The sequence below is a fragment of the Bombyx mandarina genome, chromosome 02, assembly GCF_030267445.1.
Source record: "Bombyx mandarina strain Sakado chromosome 02, ASM3026744v2".
In the NCBI taxonomy this organism is placed as follows: Eukaryota; Metazoa; Arthropoda; class Insecta; order Lepidoptera; family Bombycidae; genus Bombyx; species Bombyx mandarina.
In genome coordinates, this window is record NC_143209.1 from 2,050,626 (window position 1) to 2,066,478 (window position 15,853).

The 15,853-nt window shown below is 46.5% G+C and overlaps 5 protein-coding genes across 5 annotated transcripts in view; 2 read left to right on the top strand and 3 right to left on the bottom strand.

Moving 5' to 3' along the window:
* LOC149503359 (chorion class A protein L11-like) overlaps positions 1-15,853 on the bottom strand; it is a 128,788-nt gene that overhangs the window by 110,851 nt on the left and 2,084 nt on the right. The window lies entirely within an intron of this gene.
* The window catches only part of LOC114252328 (chorion class A protein L11-like), a 124,811-nt gene that overhangs the window by 106,862 nt on the left and 2,096 nt on the right, over positions 1-15,853 (bottom strand). The window lies entirely within an intron of this gene.
* On the top strand, positions 1,060-1,610 carry LOC149503370 (chorion class high-cysteine HCB protein 12-like). Its single transcript, XM_089734105.1, has 2 exons — positions 1,060-1,110; positions 1,197-1,610. Exons 1-2 carry the CDS (start codon positions 1,060-1,062, stop codon positions 1,608-1,610), a joined length of 465 nt encoding a protein of 154 aa, XP_089590231.1.
* Positions 7,936-8,923, bottom strand: LOC149503371 (chorion class high-cysteine HCA protein 12-like). The gene is made up of 2 exons (XM_089734110.1): positions 8,873-8,923; positions 7,936-8,364 (listed from the first exon to the last, which is right to left on the bottom strand). Exons 1-2 carry the CDS (start codon positions 8,921-8,923, stop codon positions 7,936-7,938), a joined length of 480 nt encoding a protein of 159 aa, XP_089590236.1.
* On the top strand, positions 9,253-9,827 carry LOC114241958 (chorion class high-cysteine HCB protein 12-like). The gene is made up of 2 exons (XM_028172962.2): positions 9,253-9,303; positions 9,390-9,827. The coding sequence occupies exons 1-2, from the start codon at positions 9,253-9,255 to the stop codon at positions 9,825-9,827; spliced, it is 489 nt and encodes a 162-aa protein (XP_028028763.2).

Below are 15,853 nucleotides of genomic sequence, written 5' to 3' on the forward strand. Positions count from 1 at the left end.
TCAATTTTTCTCTACGGGGCAGAGTCCTGGACAATTATCCGGACAATTATCCGAGCGCAAGAAAATAAACGCATTTGAAATGTGGTGCTGGAGACGAATGCTCCGAATTCCGTGGACGGCCAAGAGGACAAATAAATCTATCCTGGATCAGCTTCGCATCCGAGACAGGCTTTCAACAATCTGTTACCAGAGGATCTTCAGCTACTTCGGTCAGATAACTTGGACAAAGTGATTGTGACGGGCAAAGTAGAAGGAAAGAGACCCCGGGGCGATTACCTAGCCGTTGGTGTGATCAAGTAACCGCTCTAACTGGGTTGCCAGTCGCAACCGCTATTCGAGAAGCTGAGGACCGGACGCGATGGAAACAGCTCACGAGATAGGCCACGGTCAAGTTTCAGGGACACGACCTTCAGCAATGAAGAAAGCGACGAAGAAGAAGAAGCATGGTCTACAATGAGCTGATACGGGCAGGAAGCATTGTTCTCCGGCTTGAAGGGAGCACTTAGAGAGCATAATATCAGAATTCGACCTCATGTCTCAAGATGTATGAAATCCTATATGTTTTCGTTTTTTGTACGGTTATAATCAGAGAACAATGAACAGGTACAAAAGAGGTATACCGATTTAAAGTTTAAAAAAATTGCTTACATTCGGAAGCTTTTAAAAAATAAAACTTACTTGGATCAGACAGCCCTGAGCGCAGAGGAGGAGAAGAGCGAAGGTAAACATGATGCTGGATATTCAGGCACTTAATCTTGAATGCTTTAAGCTTCAAGACTTCGTTCTTATATAGTAACTAAGGATCATGTTCACCTTGAGATAAGAAACAATTCAATGACAAACAGTAGAGAAACAATGATAGTTTGGTTTTTAATCAAACAGGTGTTCGTAATTGTTTCCTGATTACATCGCCCGAAGGACAAAAACTACAGAATATTTCCAAAGTCACGTCTATATGCTATTTAGATATGAAGCATGTGGATTTTCAAGGAAACTGCTCGGTATAAAAGCTGGTGTAGTTCAGAGTCAACTCATTCTGAAGTCATTCAGTGAAACAACATGGCCGCTAAACTCATTCTCTTCGTCTGCGCCATCGCCCTCGTGGCCCAGGTAAGTCTTTTAACTTTAAATTAAATTAAATGGACTAATAATTTTATTATTACATAAAAATATTTAATTGTTTCATTTGTTCATAGTCCGTTTTGGGCACCGGTTGTGGCTGCGGCTGTAGAGGTTGTGGCTGCGGTTGTGGAGGTTGTGGCTGTGGATGTTGTGAGCGTTTCCCTGTGTGTTCCAATTCGGCTGCTCCTACTGGTCTAAGTATATGTTCCGAGAACAGGTACAATGGTGATGTCTGTGTCTGCGGTGAAGTGCCTTTCCTTGGTACTGCTGATGTCTGTGGCCAGATGTGCAGCTCGGGTTGTGGTTGTATCGACTACGGCTGCGGAAACGGTTGCGTCGGTATCACCAAAAGCTGCGGCGGGTGCGGATGCGGCTGTGGAGGCTGCGGTGGATGCGGATGCGGCTGTGGAGGCTGCGGTGGATGCGGATGCGGTTGTGGAGGTTGTGGAGGATGCAGATGCGGCTGTGGAGGCTGCGGTTGTTGCTGAGGATGTGGTTGCGGACGTTAATGTTATTGCGTCTACTACAAATCTCATTGAGCTATGTATTATTGAAAAAATCAATAAAACCCACATTCAGTAATTATCCTCATTGTCTTTTCAGTACGACGATTGTATTTTATTGGAACCTGTGAACTGTTTTTGAATATGTTTTAAATTCTTTTATTTGCTTTTTTGGGTGGACGAGGCCCACCCGATATAATTTTTTGAAGGATGGTATCCATACATTTTCCTATTCGAGAAAATGTATGGATACTATCCGTTCTTGTATCCATCACTTTTTGTGACTGGTATGGTCGGGTTAGATACTTTTTGAGCATACTTTTGAGCTGAGACGGAAAATGACACTTATGGTGCATTATTATCAGTTATTGCGTAACAAATTTGATAACTCCACTGCACTGGAATCAGTGTCGCTATATGTGCCTGATAGCTACATGCGTGGATGTGCTATTTCAATAAAGCGGCACGACACGAGAACCCTCTCATCGTGGCCGCCGGTAACTACATAGCCGATGCTGCGGACCAAATGATAAACAGTCGACGTCGGCCAAAAGACGTCACCTCCGATCCTCCCGATCCAGTAACGGTGCTTTTAGGTACCCCAAGCACCGGTCATCGTTCTTGTCGAACCCGTCGCTTGCGACGAAGAGTTCGGCGAGTAAATTAACCCACAGACACAGCTCACTGAGTTTCTCGCCGGATTTTCTCAGTAGGTCGCGTTTCCGATCCGATGGTAGATTCTGCAAAGCACGGCTCTTGCTAGGGTTCGTGTTAGCAACATCGTCAGGTTTGAGCCCCGTGAGCTCACCTACTAGCCTGGCGACGCTGACATAGTCTCTCTAGACCATTAGATTAGGTAGGAAAAAAAAGCGTGGATGTATGTGGGGAGGTGTGCGTCGCCAGCGGCAGCTTCTTAGTACCACGCACTCGCGTACGCAGCACACCACATCTTGCTGTCTCGCTGTCATCGCTACTCAATGGCTTGCTAGCCTGTGCTCTGAAAACAGATACATTCCGTGATGGTTTGCAGCTATTTATAGCTGTTACTAAAAATTACCTAAGCTAATATTATTAGTAACTTACAAATATTTTAGATATGCTGTTAATTTGTAAGAAGATTAAAATAAATTATGCATTGACCAGGGCCCATAGACATCAATAACGTAAATGTCGCCCTACCCGTCTTGAGATATGAATTCCAAATCTCGGCTTCATAATTGCTCCATCCTGTAAATTGCCATGCGTTACTTGTGAAGGCAGGAACGGACGGGGTTTTTTTTTTTTTTTAAAAAAGGAACGGACGGGGTGCTGATACTTAACCATGAGGGCTCACCGACGCCTTACCACCAATATGTTTTTTACAAACAAACAAATTAAAGAGCGGACGGTTAGCATGGTTTGGACATGTGATTCGTAGAGAGAACATACATGTGACTAGGAGATGTATGAAAATGGTAGTGCAAGATAGAGGGGGAAGAGGTCGCTCGAAGAAGACATGGATGGCGTGCGTGAATCACGATATGAAAGAGAGAGGAGTGAGTGTTGAGATGACGGCTGATGAGAATGGAAGAGAAAATTTAGTTGTACCGACCCCACCTAGTGGGATAAGGTGGAGAAAAAGAAGAAGTTTTTTTTGGTTGGAAGAAACGTGGCTATTAAATATATTGAAGCGACACGGTCACATCTGATATCGATAGGCAATAGAACCTTCACAACTTTTTCAGAAAACCTATTAGCTTCAAAAAATTTGCACATTTAAATGTCAGGACAGATTGCCAGATTCAATTTATTGCTCAAATTCAGATAGTAGCTTTATTATGCCCCTGGCATAGCTGATGTGTTCCAATTTGACGCACAAGGACAGGCATAATTCCATAACAATTGAACTCTGTCTATTCTCAAACAGTGCACTAATTATTGGTCACTATAACGAAAGACTGGGCGATTGTGATAAAACCTCCAGTTTTTGTCAGAATCTTGGATCAGTAAATGAGAAAAATGGTCGTATGCGGAGATTGAGTAACTGGGGGTGTCCTCGACATTCGTGAGTGACGCGCATGGTAATACTTCTTGTCGTACCGCTCTTTTCGATATCGAGTCGCAGGAACCCGTTCCTCCCCGCGACCGTTCACGGCTGGAGTTCCGCAAGTTAAGTCGTCGTGGCCTAAAGGATAAGACGTCCGGTGCATTCGTGTTGAAGCGATGCACCGGTGTTCGAATCCCGCAGGCGGGTACCAATTTTTCTAATGAAATACGTACTCAACAAATGTTCACGATTGACTTCCACGGTAAAGGAATAACATCGTGTAATAAAAACCAAACCCGAAAAATTATAATTTGCGTAATCACTGGTGGTAGGACCTCTTGTGAGTCCGCGCGGGTAGGTACCACCACCCCGCCTATTTCCGCCGTGAAGCAGTAATGCGTTTCGGTTCGAAGGGTGGGGTAGCCGTTGTAACTATACTGAGACCTTAGAACTTATATCTCGAGGTGGGTGGCGCATTTACGTTGTAGATGTCTATGGGCTCCAGTAACCACTTAACACCAGGTGGGCTGTGAGCTCGTCCATCCATCTAAGCAATAAAAAATAAAAAAAAAGTAAGTGGATGGCCTGTGCCTCGAATCAATCCGAAACCACATGAAGTCAGAATCGAAACTTTACTTCGATGAGGCTATGCGTCATAATAATCACCTTGTCGTTGCCGCCACCGATTACTCCCCGAATCCTGATCACGCAGGAGCTAGTCACCGTCGACGCCCTAAACACGTCCTTACGGATTCATCAGATCCAATGACCCTTAAATTAGACAACTTTAGCTCGGAGACTAGGAGTAGGGACCCCAGTAACTTTACTCGTAGAGCTCGAAAAGAGTTCGATGTGCAACCTAACTCATGCATCAGCTCGCTGAGTGTCCCGCCGGGTCTTCTCAGCGGGTCGCGATTCCGATTCGGTAGTAGATTCATTAGCGAAGCAGCTGCCCTTGAGTTGTTAGGTCTCCTTTGGAGGCGCCCGGGCAGCCGTTAGCAAATCCCACCCCTCCTGGCTGAGCCTTGCTCGCCCACCTGTCTGTTGATGGTGCGTTTGTCAATAACATCAGTTATGCAGACGACATGGTGTTGTTGAGCTCATCAATCAGGACTCTCAGAAAGCTGATTGGAATATGCGAGCATTGTCAAGTGTTTTTATTTTTAATGTATTATATGTATTATTTGAAGTAAATGAAATAGTAAAAATTATTCATAGAAACTTGTTCTTTTAATGTTTCAAAAACTCCGTCGAAGGCTTTAATAAAGTCTATGCATATAGTGTCTAATGAATCTCCATGGTCGACACCGCAAGTCAAATCTTCGACAAAAGGCATCAAGTTATTAGTTGCGGATCTTGCCTTGCTCAGTAGCACAAAATCTGTCTAAAATGCCAAGGACAAGACGGAATACAGCACAATTTCGAAAACCTCAGCAAAAACCGTTAGAATGGAGACAGGCCTATAGTTCTTCACCATGCCGGTGTCAGCACTCTTAAATAGCGGCAGTATCAGTGAGTGTTTCAACTGTGTGTTCAAAGGGAATACTCCAGAGCTCAGAAATTAAAATTTATTGAAAGTGGTGTGCTCAATACGTAAAAGCACCTGGCATTAAAAATAGACGGTATACCATCGGAACTTGCTCCCTTATTTACATCAAGTCTTGTTAACACTCGGTAGATTTGAGACTTGGTGACAGTGTAGTGTGTAAGTTAGTAGTAAGTCAGTCAGAAATATAGCGTTGTGCAATTAAGACGTGCATTTTATTATATCCCGCGAACCCCGCACACCGCATGGCGACCCTAGCCAGTCGTGCGATAAAAATCGCCGCGTGCACTTGCACAGTTATATACGCACTTGCACCGTAATATCCGTTCGATATAAACGAAATAAAATGGGAAAATCATACTCAAAACAAGAAGAAAAAGAAGTCATTATAACACAAAACGCGGCTGCTGAAGAAAATAGCGCAACAGCAATCAGGGAAGATCATATACACACAAATAACATCCTATTAGGCACCCTAGTAACCATCGTCGGGCTGGTGATTTTAATAATTCTACTTAAAAATTATAAAAAGTGCATGAAAGAGTGGATGCGCAAGGAGATACGCAATGAGATGTTCCAGAGAGTACAAGCAAGATGGACAAGGCGTGAGCAGACTAAGGCGTCCGGAGACGAGGAAGCTGCCGTCTGAATAAGTGAATTAGTGTAGTGAACAAAAAAAAAAAAGTGCCACGTAAAAGTGAAGATAAACGGTGAAATAAGTATATGGAACTAGAAATAAGCAAGATATTAGAAAAACTAGAATATATAAGAATTTGTTTAAGAAAATTAGGTCCTAAGGGAAGACAAGAAAAATCAGGTTTAGATAAAATAGAAGAAGGTAAAAATTAATATTCAAAATATAAACAAATAATATCCATAAGTAATCCCGAGTTGTCAGATGACTTGTCATGCTATTTCATCGAAATATTAGACGATAAAATAAATACATGTTTTAATAAAATATTAGAGTTCAGAATTAAAAGTTTAGAACAAACATTGCGAACAATGGCGGAAATATTTGACTTAAAAGAAGTAGGGAGCTTAATTCCAATTTTAGGTGGAAAAGAAGAGACGGTAGAAAGAATGATAGAAGGCGTCGAGATGTTGGATAAAATTTTTAAAGACGAAAAGAACAAGAATTTGTTGATTTCTTTTATTTTGAAAACTCGTTTAAATAAAACAGCTAAATTGAAAATGAAATCAAATTACAATACTATGCGGTGTGCGGGGTTCGCGGGATATAATAAAATGCACGTCTTAATTGCACAACGCTATACTTCTGACTGACTTACTACTAACTTACACACTACAACAGAAATACTTGTCAAAAAAATCATATTTGACGACTCAACAGACTCATTAAAGCTATGTATAATGGTTGGACTCTGGAGAATCCGGCAATAAAAAGATTGCAGATATTCGATCCATCGGTGCCTCAAGAGAAATTTGGCCGGGTAATGTCTGATTATTAAAAAGACACTTGTTCTTTTACTAAACCAATTGCTTATTATTCTAATTAAACCTCTTCCCAACCTTAGAAGCTTGTTGTTATCTTCCATGTTTACGTAATAAATACTGCAGTTACACAATTCGTGCTTAATATAAAGGATGTCTTTTCTAGATTGTCATGTAATAAAGATTGTCGATGCACGGACATCGACGATCGCGCGGCGCGGGCGCCAGGAGGAGGACAGCGGCGCGGGGTACCGGATTTACACTGGCTTCGTCACTTCGTGCAGCAACGCTGCCCGCGAGACTTACTTGTTTTCACCTTGTTTTACTCTTTTTATAAAACCAAATACTACAGTCCACTCTTTTATTTTATATATCACCCGTCTACCCCAGAGCAATCGTAATATGGTCCTTTAGTTTTGTTAGCTTAAAACTCACCGGAATAAAACCTGTACAACAGACTGTCGGCATTGGTTGGCCATTTAAAAACGGACGGACGTTTTACTGTTCACTACGTTAAAGCTGCAAGGAGTCGTGAATATTGGACTTCAAGGGACGGATTGTCCTGTTTACGCGGCAGTGCGGCTTTAGTTATTAAAAATATAGATTTTACCAGTGAAAATTACAATAATGCTTGGGACTTGCTATGTCAGCGGTACGACAAGGATCAGCTGTTAATACACAACCACGTTCAAGCGTTGTTTAGTGTTGCACCGTGCTCCAAAGAGTGCGATAAGTTTCTTTGTTTTTCAAGGCGAGAGAGCGGTTTATTAGACAGATTTGCCGTTTTTTATTGCGGCTGCCCACTTTGAGATACGAGTCTCAATTGTATTGTATTGCATATTGACTGCTCCGCCCCAAAATACCAGAATGCGTATCTACTTCGTGGCAGAATGCTGGTAGGATGATCCTACCTATATATTTGATTACAAATTTACAATTTTTGTAACTTTTATGTTTATTACACGATCTCATTTCTTCATAGTAGAAGTCGTTCTCAACTCATGTTAAGTATTTCTGCAAGTAAATAAATATTAGCTGCATCTGGGGCTTAAAAACCGCCATTATCGCTTTGCCGAATGCTACCAAGACAACAGATCTAATGAAAATAGACAAATTATAAAACTCGCTTTTATTGAAAGCTCTATTTAGATTTTTTTACTACACAAAGATGTTTACTTTCAGACATCAATAAAATACAATTGTGGTAATGAAAATACAATAAAAATTATTATTGAATCTGAACTTTGTTGATTTCTTCAATAATAAATAACTTATTGAGTATCTTAGCAGCAACAACATCTACGTCCGCATCCGCATCCTCCGCAGCCGCATCCGCATCTACCGCAGCCGCATCCGCATCCACCGCAGCCTCCACAGCCTCCGCAGCCTCCACAGCCTCCGCAGCCTCCACAGCCTCCACAGCATCCACAGCATCCACAGCCTCCGCAGCCTCCACAGCCTCCACAGCATCCACAGCCTCCACCGCCGCATCCGCATCCGCAGCAACGTCCACAGATAGAGACACAGCCACTAGCACAGGCAGGGCCCCCGTAGCAAACACTACCGCAGATGGGCACGCGGCCACAGACACAGGTTTCACCACACACGGGCAGCTCACCGCAGACGTCCACATTACCTTCGCCCTCGCCGCCATAGCAACCGCAACCGCAACCACTACCGCATCCACAGCCACAGCACTGACCGTACGCATTCTAAAACAGCCACATAAATTAAAATTAAACAGTGACACCTTAGTTCCTCTGTACATAACCCACCAGTTTCGTCAATTGTAGAATTTATGTAAGTATCTACTTCAGTTACAATGTATTTAAAGTAGTGGGGTCAAAGAGTAACCGTACATATGTACGTATGTCACAAAAATGTATCTCATATGTACCCATCAGGTTTTTTAATAGTAGCTTCCAAGGTGAAGGCACAAAATAGTGTGATGATTATTAATATATACGTAATTATTAGCGGTAGCATAATCTACAATGAGCTGATACGGGCAGGAAACATTGTTCTCCGGCTTGAAGGGAGCACTTAGAGAACACAATATCAGAAGTCGACCTTCTGTCTCAAGATTTATTAAATCCTGTATGTTTTTGTTTTTTTGTACGATGATAATCAGAGAGCAATAAACAGATACAAAAGAGGTATACCGATTTAAAGTTTAAAAAAATTACTTACATTTGGAAGCTTTTAAAAAATAAAACTTACTTGGATCAGACAGCCCTGAACGCAGAGAAGGAGAAGAGCGAAGGTAAACATGATGCTGGATATTCAGGCACTTAATGTTGAATGCTTTAAGCTTCAAGACTTCGTTCTTATATAGTAACTAAGGATCATGTTCACCTTGAGATAAGAAACAATTCAATGACAAACAGTTGAGAAACAATGATAGTTTGGTTTTTAATCAAACAGGTGTTCGTAATTGTTTCCTGATTACACCCCCAGAAGGACGAAAACTGCAGGATATCTCCAAAGTCACGTCTATATGCTATTTAGATATGAAGCAGGCGGATTTTCAAGGAACTGCTCGGTATAAAAGCTGATGTAGTTCAGAGTCAACTCATTCTGAAGTCATTCAGTGAAACAACATGGCCGCTAAACTCATTCTCTTCGTCTGCGCCATCGCCCTCGTGGCCCAGGTAAGTCTTTTAACTTTAAATTGAATTAAATGAACTTCTAATTTTATTATTACTTAAAAATATTTAATTGTTTCATTTGTTCATAGTCCGTTTTGGGCACCGGTTGTGGCTGCGGCTGTAGACGTTGTGGCTGCGGTTGTGGAGGTTGTGGCTGTGGATGTTGTGAGCGTTTCCCTGTGTGTTCCAATTCGGCTGCTCCTACTGGTCTAAGTATATGTTCTGAGAACAGGTACAATGGTGATGTCTGTGTCTGCGGTGAAGTGCCTTTCCTTGGTACTGCTGATGTCTGTGGCCAGATGTGCAGCTCGGGTTGTGGTTGTATCGACTACGGCTGCGGAAACGGTTGCGTCGGTATCACCCAAAGCTGCGGCGGGTGCGGATGCGGCTGTGGAGGCTGCGGTGGCTGCGGAGGCTGTGGAGGTTGTGGAGGATGCGGATGCGGCTGTGGAGGCTGCGGTTGCTGCGGAGGCTGTGGAGGTTGTGGAGGATGCAGATGCGGCTGTGGAGGCTGCGGTTGCTGTTGAGGATTCGGTTGCGGACGTTCACATTATGGCGTCTACTACAAATCTCATTGAATTATGTATTATTGAAAAAAATCAATAAAACCCACATTCAGTAATTATCCTCATTGTCTTTTCAGTACGACGATTGTATATTATTGGAACCTGTGAACTGTTTTTGAATAAGTTTTAAATTCTTTTATTTGCTTTATTGGGTGGACGAGGCCCACCCGATATTATTTTTTTATGGATGGTATCCATATATTTTTCTATTCGAGAAAATTTATGGATATTATCCGTTCTTGTATCTATCACTTTATGTGACTGGTATGGTCGGTCGGGTTAGATACTTTTTAAGCATACTTTTGATCTGAGACGGAAGATGACACTTATGATGCATTATTATCAGTTATTGCATAACAAATTTGATAACTCCACTGCACTGGAATCAGTGTCGCTATATGTGCCTGATAGCTACATGCGGGGATGTGCCATTTCAATAAAGCGACACGACACGAGAACCCTCTCATCGTGGCCGCCGGTAACTACATAGCCGATGCTGCGGACCAAATGATAAACAGTCGACGTCGGCCAAAAGACGTCATCTCTGATCCTCCCGATCCACTAACGGTGCTTTTAGGTACCCCAAGCACCGGTCATCGTTCTTGTCGAACCCGTCGCTTGCGACGAAGAGTTCGGCGAGTAAATTAACCCACAGACACAGCTCACTGAGTTTCTCGCCGGATCTTCTCAGTAGGTCGCGTTTCCGATCCGGTGGTAGATTCTGCAAAGCACGGCTCTTGCTAGGGTTCGTGTTAGCAACATCGTCAAGTTTGAGCCCCGTGAGCTCACCTACTAGTCTGGCGACGCTGACATGTTCTCTCTATACCATTAGCTTAGGTTGGAAAAAAAAGTGTGCATGTATGTGGGGAGGGGTGCGTCGCCAGTGAAGATTACGGGCCTCGACGAGTGCGCCACGAGGGAGGAGGTCGCCGCGGCCATCGCGTCGCAGGGCAACTGCGCCCTCGCCGACGTCAAAGTCGGGGAGCTCCGGGCGACGTACTCCGGAACCCGGACGGCGTGGGCGCGTTGCCCCATCGCAACGGTGAACCTCCTGGCCACCCCTCCACAGGGTCGGCCTTCGGACAGCCCAGGATGGCTGCGCGTGGGCTGGGTAGTGGCCCACGTGCAACTGCAGGAGAGCAGGCCGTGGCGTTGTCTTCGGTGCTTCGGCATCGGCCACGGCCTCGCCAAGTGCCCCTCGACCGTGGACCGCAGCAACTGTGTTTCCGCTGCGGCCAACCGGGGCACAAGGCAGCCTCCTGCACCACAGCCGTGCCGCACTGCGTCTTGTGCGACGCGGCTAAAAGGAAGGCCGACCACCGGGCCGGGGGCCCGGCGTGTAAATCCGCCCCCTCCTCTACCAAAACGAGGAGGGGCGGAAAGAAAAATAAAAAGAAGAAGGAGAGGCCGGCTGCAACAAGGGCAGCCGGCGAGTCAGTTCCCGCCGCGGCTATTGTCGAGCCGCAGGGCGGGACAGACGAGGGAGCGATGGACGTAGCCCCGTAATGGGTTGCGCAGGGGTCTGTCCTGGGCCCCCTGCTGTGGAACATCGGCTACGACTGGGTCCTGCGGGGCGTCATTCAGGGTCCCCTCCCCGGGCTGAGCGTAATTTGTTACGCCGACGACACGTTGGTCGTGGCTCCGGGGAGGGACTACCGGGAGTCTGACCGTCTGGCGTGCGCAGGCGTGGCACACGTCGTCACTAGGATCCGACGGTTGGGGCTCGAGGTGGCGCTCGACAAAACCCAGGCCCTGTTATTTCACGGGCCGGGACGAGCGCCGCCTCTGGGTGCCCACCTCGTGATCGGAGGCGTCCGCGTCGGGGTCGGGGTGACCGGTCTTCGGTACCTCGGCCTCGAACTGGACGGTCGGTGGAACTTCCGCGCTCACTTTGAGAAGTTGGGCCCTCGACTGATGGCGACGGCCGGCTCTTTGAGCCGGCTGCTTCCAAACGTCGGGGGTCCCGATCAGGTGGCGCGCCGCCTCTACATGGGGGTGGTGCGGTCGATGGCACTATACGGGGCTCCCGTATGGTGCCACGCCGTGACCCGCAAGAACGTCGCGGCGCTGCGACGTCCGCAGCGCGCGATTGCGGTCAGGGCGATCCGAGGATACCGCACCGTCTCATTCGAGGCGGCGTGCTTGCTCGCCGGGACGCCACCCTGGGACCTGGAGGCGGAGGCGCTCGCTGCCGATTACCGGTGGCGTAGCGACCTTCGCTCTAGGGGGGAAGGGCGCCCCGGCGAAGGAGTAGTTCGAGCGCGGAGGCTCCAATCTCGGCGGTCCGTGCTGGAGGCGTGGTCTCGCCGCTTGGCGGACCCGTCGGCCGGCCTCCGAACCGTCGAGGCGGTCCGCCCGGTTCTCGCGGACTGGGTGGGCCGCGACCGCGGATGCCTCACCTTCCGGCTAACGCAGATGCTTACCGGCCATGGTTGTTTCGGCCGGTACTTGCACAAGATAGCCGGAAGGGAACCGACGGCGCAGTGCCACCACTGCGCGGACCGCGACGAGGAAGATACAGCGGAACACACGCTGGCGCGTTGCTCTGGATTCGACGAGCAACGCGCCGCCCTCGTCGCGGTCATTGAAGAGGACCTCTCGCTGCCGCGCGTCGTGGCTACGATGCTCGGCAGCGACGCGTCCTGGAAGGCGATGCTCGACTTCTGCGAGTCCACCATCTCGCAGAAGGAGGCGGCGGAGCGAGAGAGGGAGAGCTCTTCCCTTTCCGCACCGATCCGTCGCCGTCGAGCCGAGGGCCGGAGGCGGGAATACGCCCGTACGTCCCGGACCCTGTAGGTGGCGGCCTCCCCCCGGTGAAGGTCAAGGGGCGACCTGAGGGGGTGAGGCCGCGCGGCGCGCTACCAGCACTCTAGCGCGCTGCCGTGGAGTGAATAGAGCGACCGGTCGACGGTGTATCGCGTCCCGACCCGGCAGGCTGGTTCTGGTCCAGCGGGGTATTCCGGGACACCAGCGGCACCGTCTGGGCGGCCCGACGGGCTGCCGTACCGAGACGGCCGACGTTTCAGAGCCTTCGATTCGCGTCGAAGGCTCCGTCGGCTGGGCGTCCTTGGGGTGAGCCGCGCCGTCTGGTTGTAGTGTTGACCGCGGTAGCCCCCCTACCTCATCCGGGTTCTGACCTCGGAGGGGATCGGACGTCGGGTGTAAGAGTGCAGGGGAGTCGTTTAGTGGGTGGGTCCTAAAATCCTTGGGCCCGCGGTCTGCTCACAACACCATGCAGATCGTTGAGTCTCACATACCCCGTGCGCCCCTTTTGCGCGGGGACCTCGTAGGAGGTTCGGCCCTCTACCCGAAAAAAAAAAAAAAAAAAAAAAAAAAAAGGGGTGCGTCGCCAGCTGCAGCTTCTTAGTACCATGCACTCGCGTACGCAGCACACCACATCTTGCTGTCTCGCTGTCATCGCTACTCAATGGCTTGCTAGCCTGTGCTCTGAAAACAGGTACATTCCATGATGGTTTGCAGCCATTTATAGCTGTTACTAAAAAATACCTAAGCTAATATTATTACTAACTTACAAATGTTTTAGATATGCTGTTAATTTGTAAGAAGACTAAAATAAATTATGCGTTGACCAGGGCCCATAGACATCAACAACGTAAATGTCGCCCTACCCGTCTTGAGATATGACTTCCAAATCTCAGTTTCATAGTTGCCCCACCCTTTATATTGCCATGCGTTACTTGTCAAGGCAGAAACGGACGGGGTGCTGATACTTAACCATGAGGGCTCACCGACGCCTTACCACCAATATGTTTTTTACAAACAAACAAATTAAAGAACGGACAGTTAGCGTGGTATGGACATGTGATGCGTAGAGAGAACATACATGTGACTAGGAGATGTATGAAAATGGTAGTGCAAGGTTGAGGGGGAAGAGGTCGACCGAAGAAGACATGGATGGCGTGCGTGAATGACGATTTGAAAGAGAGAGGAGTAAATGTTGAGATGACGGCTGATGAGAATGGAAGAGAAAATTTAGTTGTAACACCCCACCTAGTGGGATAAGGTGGAGAAAAAGATGAAGTTTTTTTGGTTGGAAGAAACGTGGCTATTAAATATATTGAAGCGACAAGGTCACATTTGATATCGATAGGCAATAGAAGCTTTACAAATTTTTCAGAAAACCTATTAGCTTCAAAAAATTTGCACATTTAAATGTCAGGACGGATCGTCAGATTTAATTTATTTCTAAAATTCAGATAGTAGCTTGATGCCCCTGGCATAGCTGATGTATTCCAATTTGACGCACAAGGACAGATATAATTCCATAACAATTGAACTCTGTCTATTCTCAAACAGTGCACTAATTATTGGTCACTATAACGAAACACTGGGCGATTATGATAAAACCTCCAGTTTTTGTCAGAATCTTGGATCAGTAAATGAGAAAAATGGTCGTATGCGGAGATTGAGCAACTGGGGGTGTCCTCGACATTCCTGAGTGACGCGCATGGTAATACTTCTTGTCGTACCGCTCTTTTCGATATCGAGTCGCAAGAACCCGTTCCTCCCCGCGACTGGTCACGGCTGGAGTCCCGCAAGTAAGTGGATGGCCTGGGCCTCGAATCAATCCGAAACCACATGAAGTCAGAATCGAAACTTTACTTCGATGAGGCTATGCGTCATAATAATCGCCTTGTCGTTACCGCCACCGATTACTCCCCGAATCCTAATCACGCAGGAGCTAGTCACCGTCGATGCCCTAAACACGTCCTTACGGATTCATCAGATCCGATAACCCTTAAATTAGATACCTTTAGCTCGGACACTAGGAATTGGGACCCCAGTAACCTTACTCGTAGAGCTCGACAAAGAGTTCGATGTGCAACCTAACTCATGCATCAGCTCGCTGAGTTTCCCGCCGGGTCTTCTCAGCGGGTCGCGATTCCGATTCGGTAGTAGATTCATTAGCGAAGCAGCTGCCCTTGAGTTGTTAGGTCTCCTTTGGAGGCGCTCGGGCAGCCGTTAACAAATCCCACCCCTCCTGGCTGATCCTTGCTCGCCCACCTGTCTGTTGACGGTGCGTTTGTCAATAACATCAGTTATGCAGACGACATGGTGTTGTTGAGCTCATCAATCAGGACTCTCCGAAAGCTGATTGGAATATGCGAGCATTGAGAAGTGTTTTTATTTTTAATGTATTATTTGAAGTAAATGAAATAGTAAAAATTGTTCATAGAAACTTGTTCTTTGATTGTTTCAAAAACTCCGTCGAAGGCCTTAATAAAGCCTATGCATATAGTGTCTAATGAATCTCCATGGTAGACACCGCGAGTCAAGTCCTCGACAAAAGGCATCAAGTTATTAGTTGTGCATCTTGCCTTGCTCAGTGGCACAAAATTTGTCTAAAATGCCAAAGACAAGACGGAATACAACACAATTTCGAAAACCTCAGCAAAAACCGTTAGAATGGAGACAGGCCTATAGTTCTTCACCGTGTCGGTGTCAGCACTCTTAAATAGCGGCGGTATCAGTGAGTGTTTCAAGTGTGTGTTCAAAGGGAATACTCCAGAACTCAGAAATTAAAATTTATTGAAAGTGGTGTGCTCAATACGTAAGAGCACCTGGCATTAAAAATAGACGGTATACCATCGGAACTTGCTCCCTTATTTACATCAAGTCTTGTTAACACTCGGTAGATTTGAGACTTGGTGACAGTGACATAAAACCAAATACTACAGTCCACTTTTTTATTTTATATATCACCGGTCTACCCCAGAGCAATCGTAACATGGTCCTTTAGTTTTGTTAGCTTAAAACTCACCGGAATAAAACCTGTACAACAAACTGTCGGCGTTGGTTGGCCATTTAAAAACGGACGGACCTTTTACTGTTCACTACGTTGAAGCTGCAAGGAGTCGTGAATATTGGACTTCGAGGGATGGATTGCATACCTGAGTGAGTTCGTTCCAATCAGACAACCTTTCTTCCTTCATATTTTTGCCGTTTAGCGCATTAAATTTTTTACC

Coding starts and splice junctions, on each gene's coding strand:
- LOC114241958 (XM_028172962.2), top strand. CDS start 9,253: ATGGCCGCTAAACTCATTCTCTTCGTCTGCGCCATCGCCCTCGTGGCC. Junction 9,304..9,389: donor CCATCGCCCTCGTGGCCCAG/GTAAGTCTTTTA, acceptor ATTTGTTCATAG/TCCGTTTTGGGCACCGGTTG.
- LOC149503370 (XM_089734105.1), top strand. CDS start 1,060: ATGGCCGCTAAACTCATTCTCTTCGTCTGCGCCATCGCCCTCGTGGCC. Junction 1,111..1,196: donor CCATCGCCCTCGTGGCCCAG/GTAAGTCTTTTA, acceptor ATTTGTTCATAG/TCCGTTTTGGGCACCGGTTG.
- LOC149503371 (XM_089734110.1), bottom strand. CDS start 8,923: ATGTTTACCTTCGCTCTTCTCCTTCTCTGCGTTCAGGGCTGTCTGATC. Junction 8,365..8,872: donor TTCAGGGCTGTCTGATCCAA/GTAAGTTTTATT, acceptor TGGCTGTTTTAG/AATGCGTACGGTCAGTGCTG.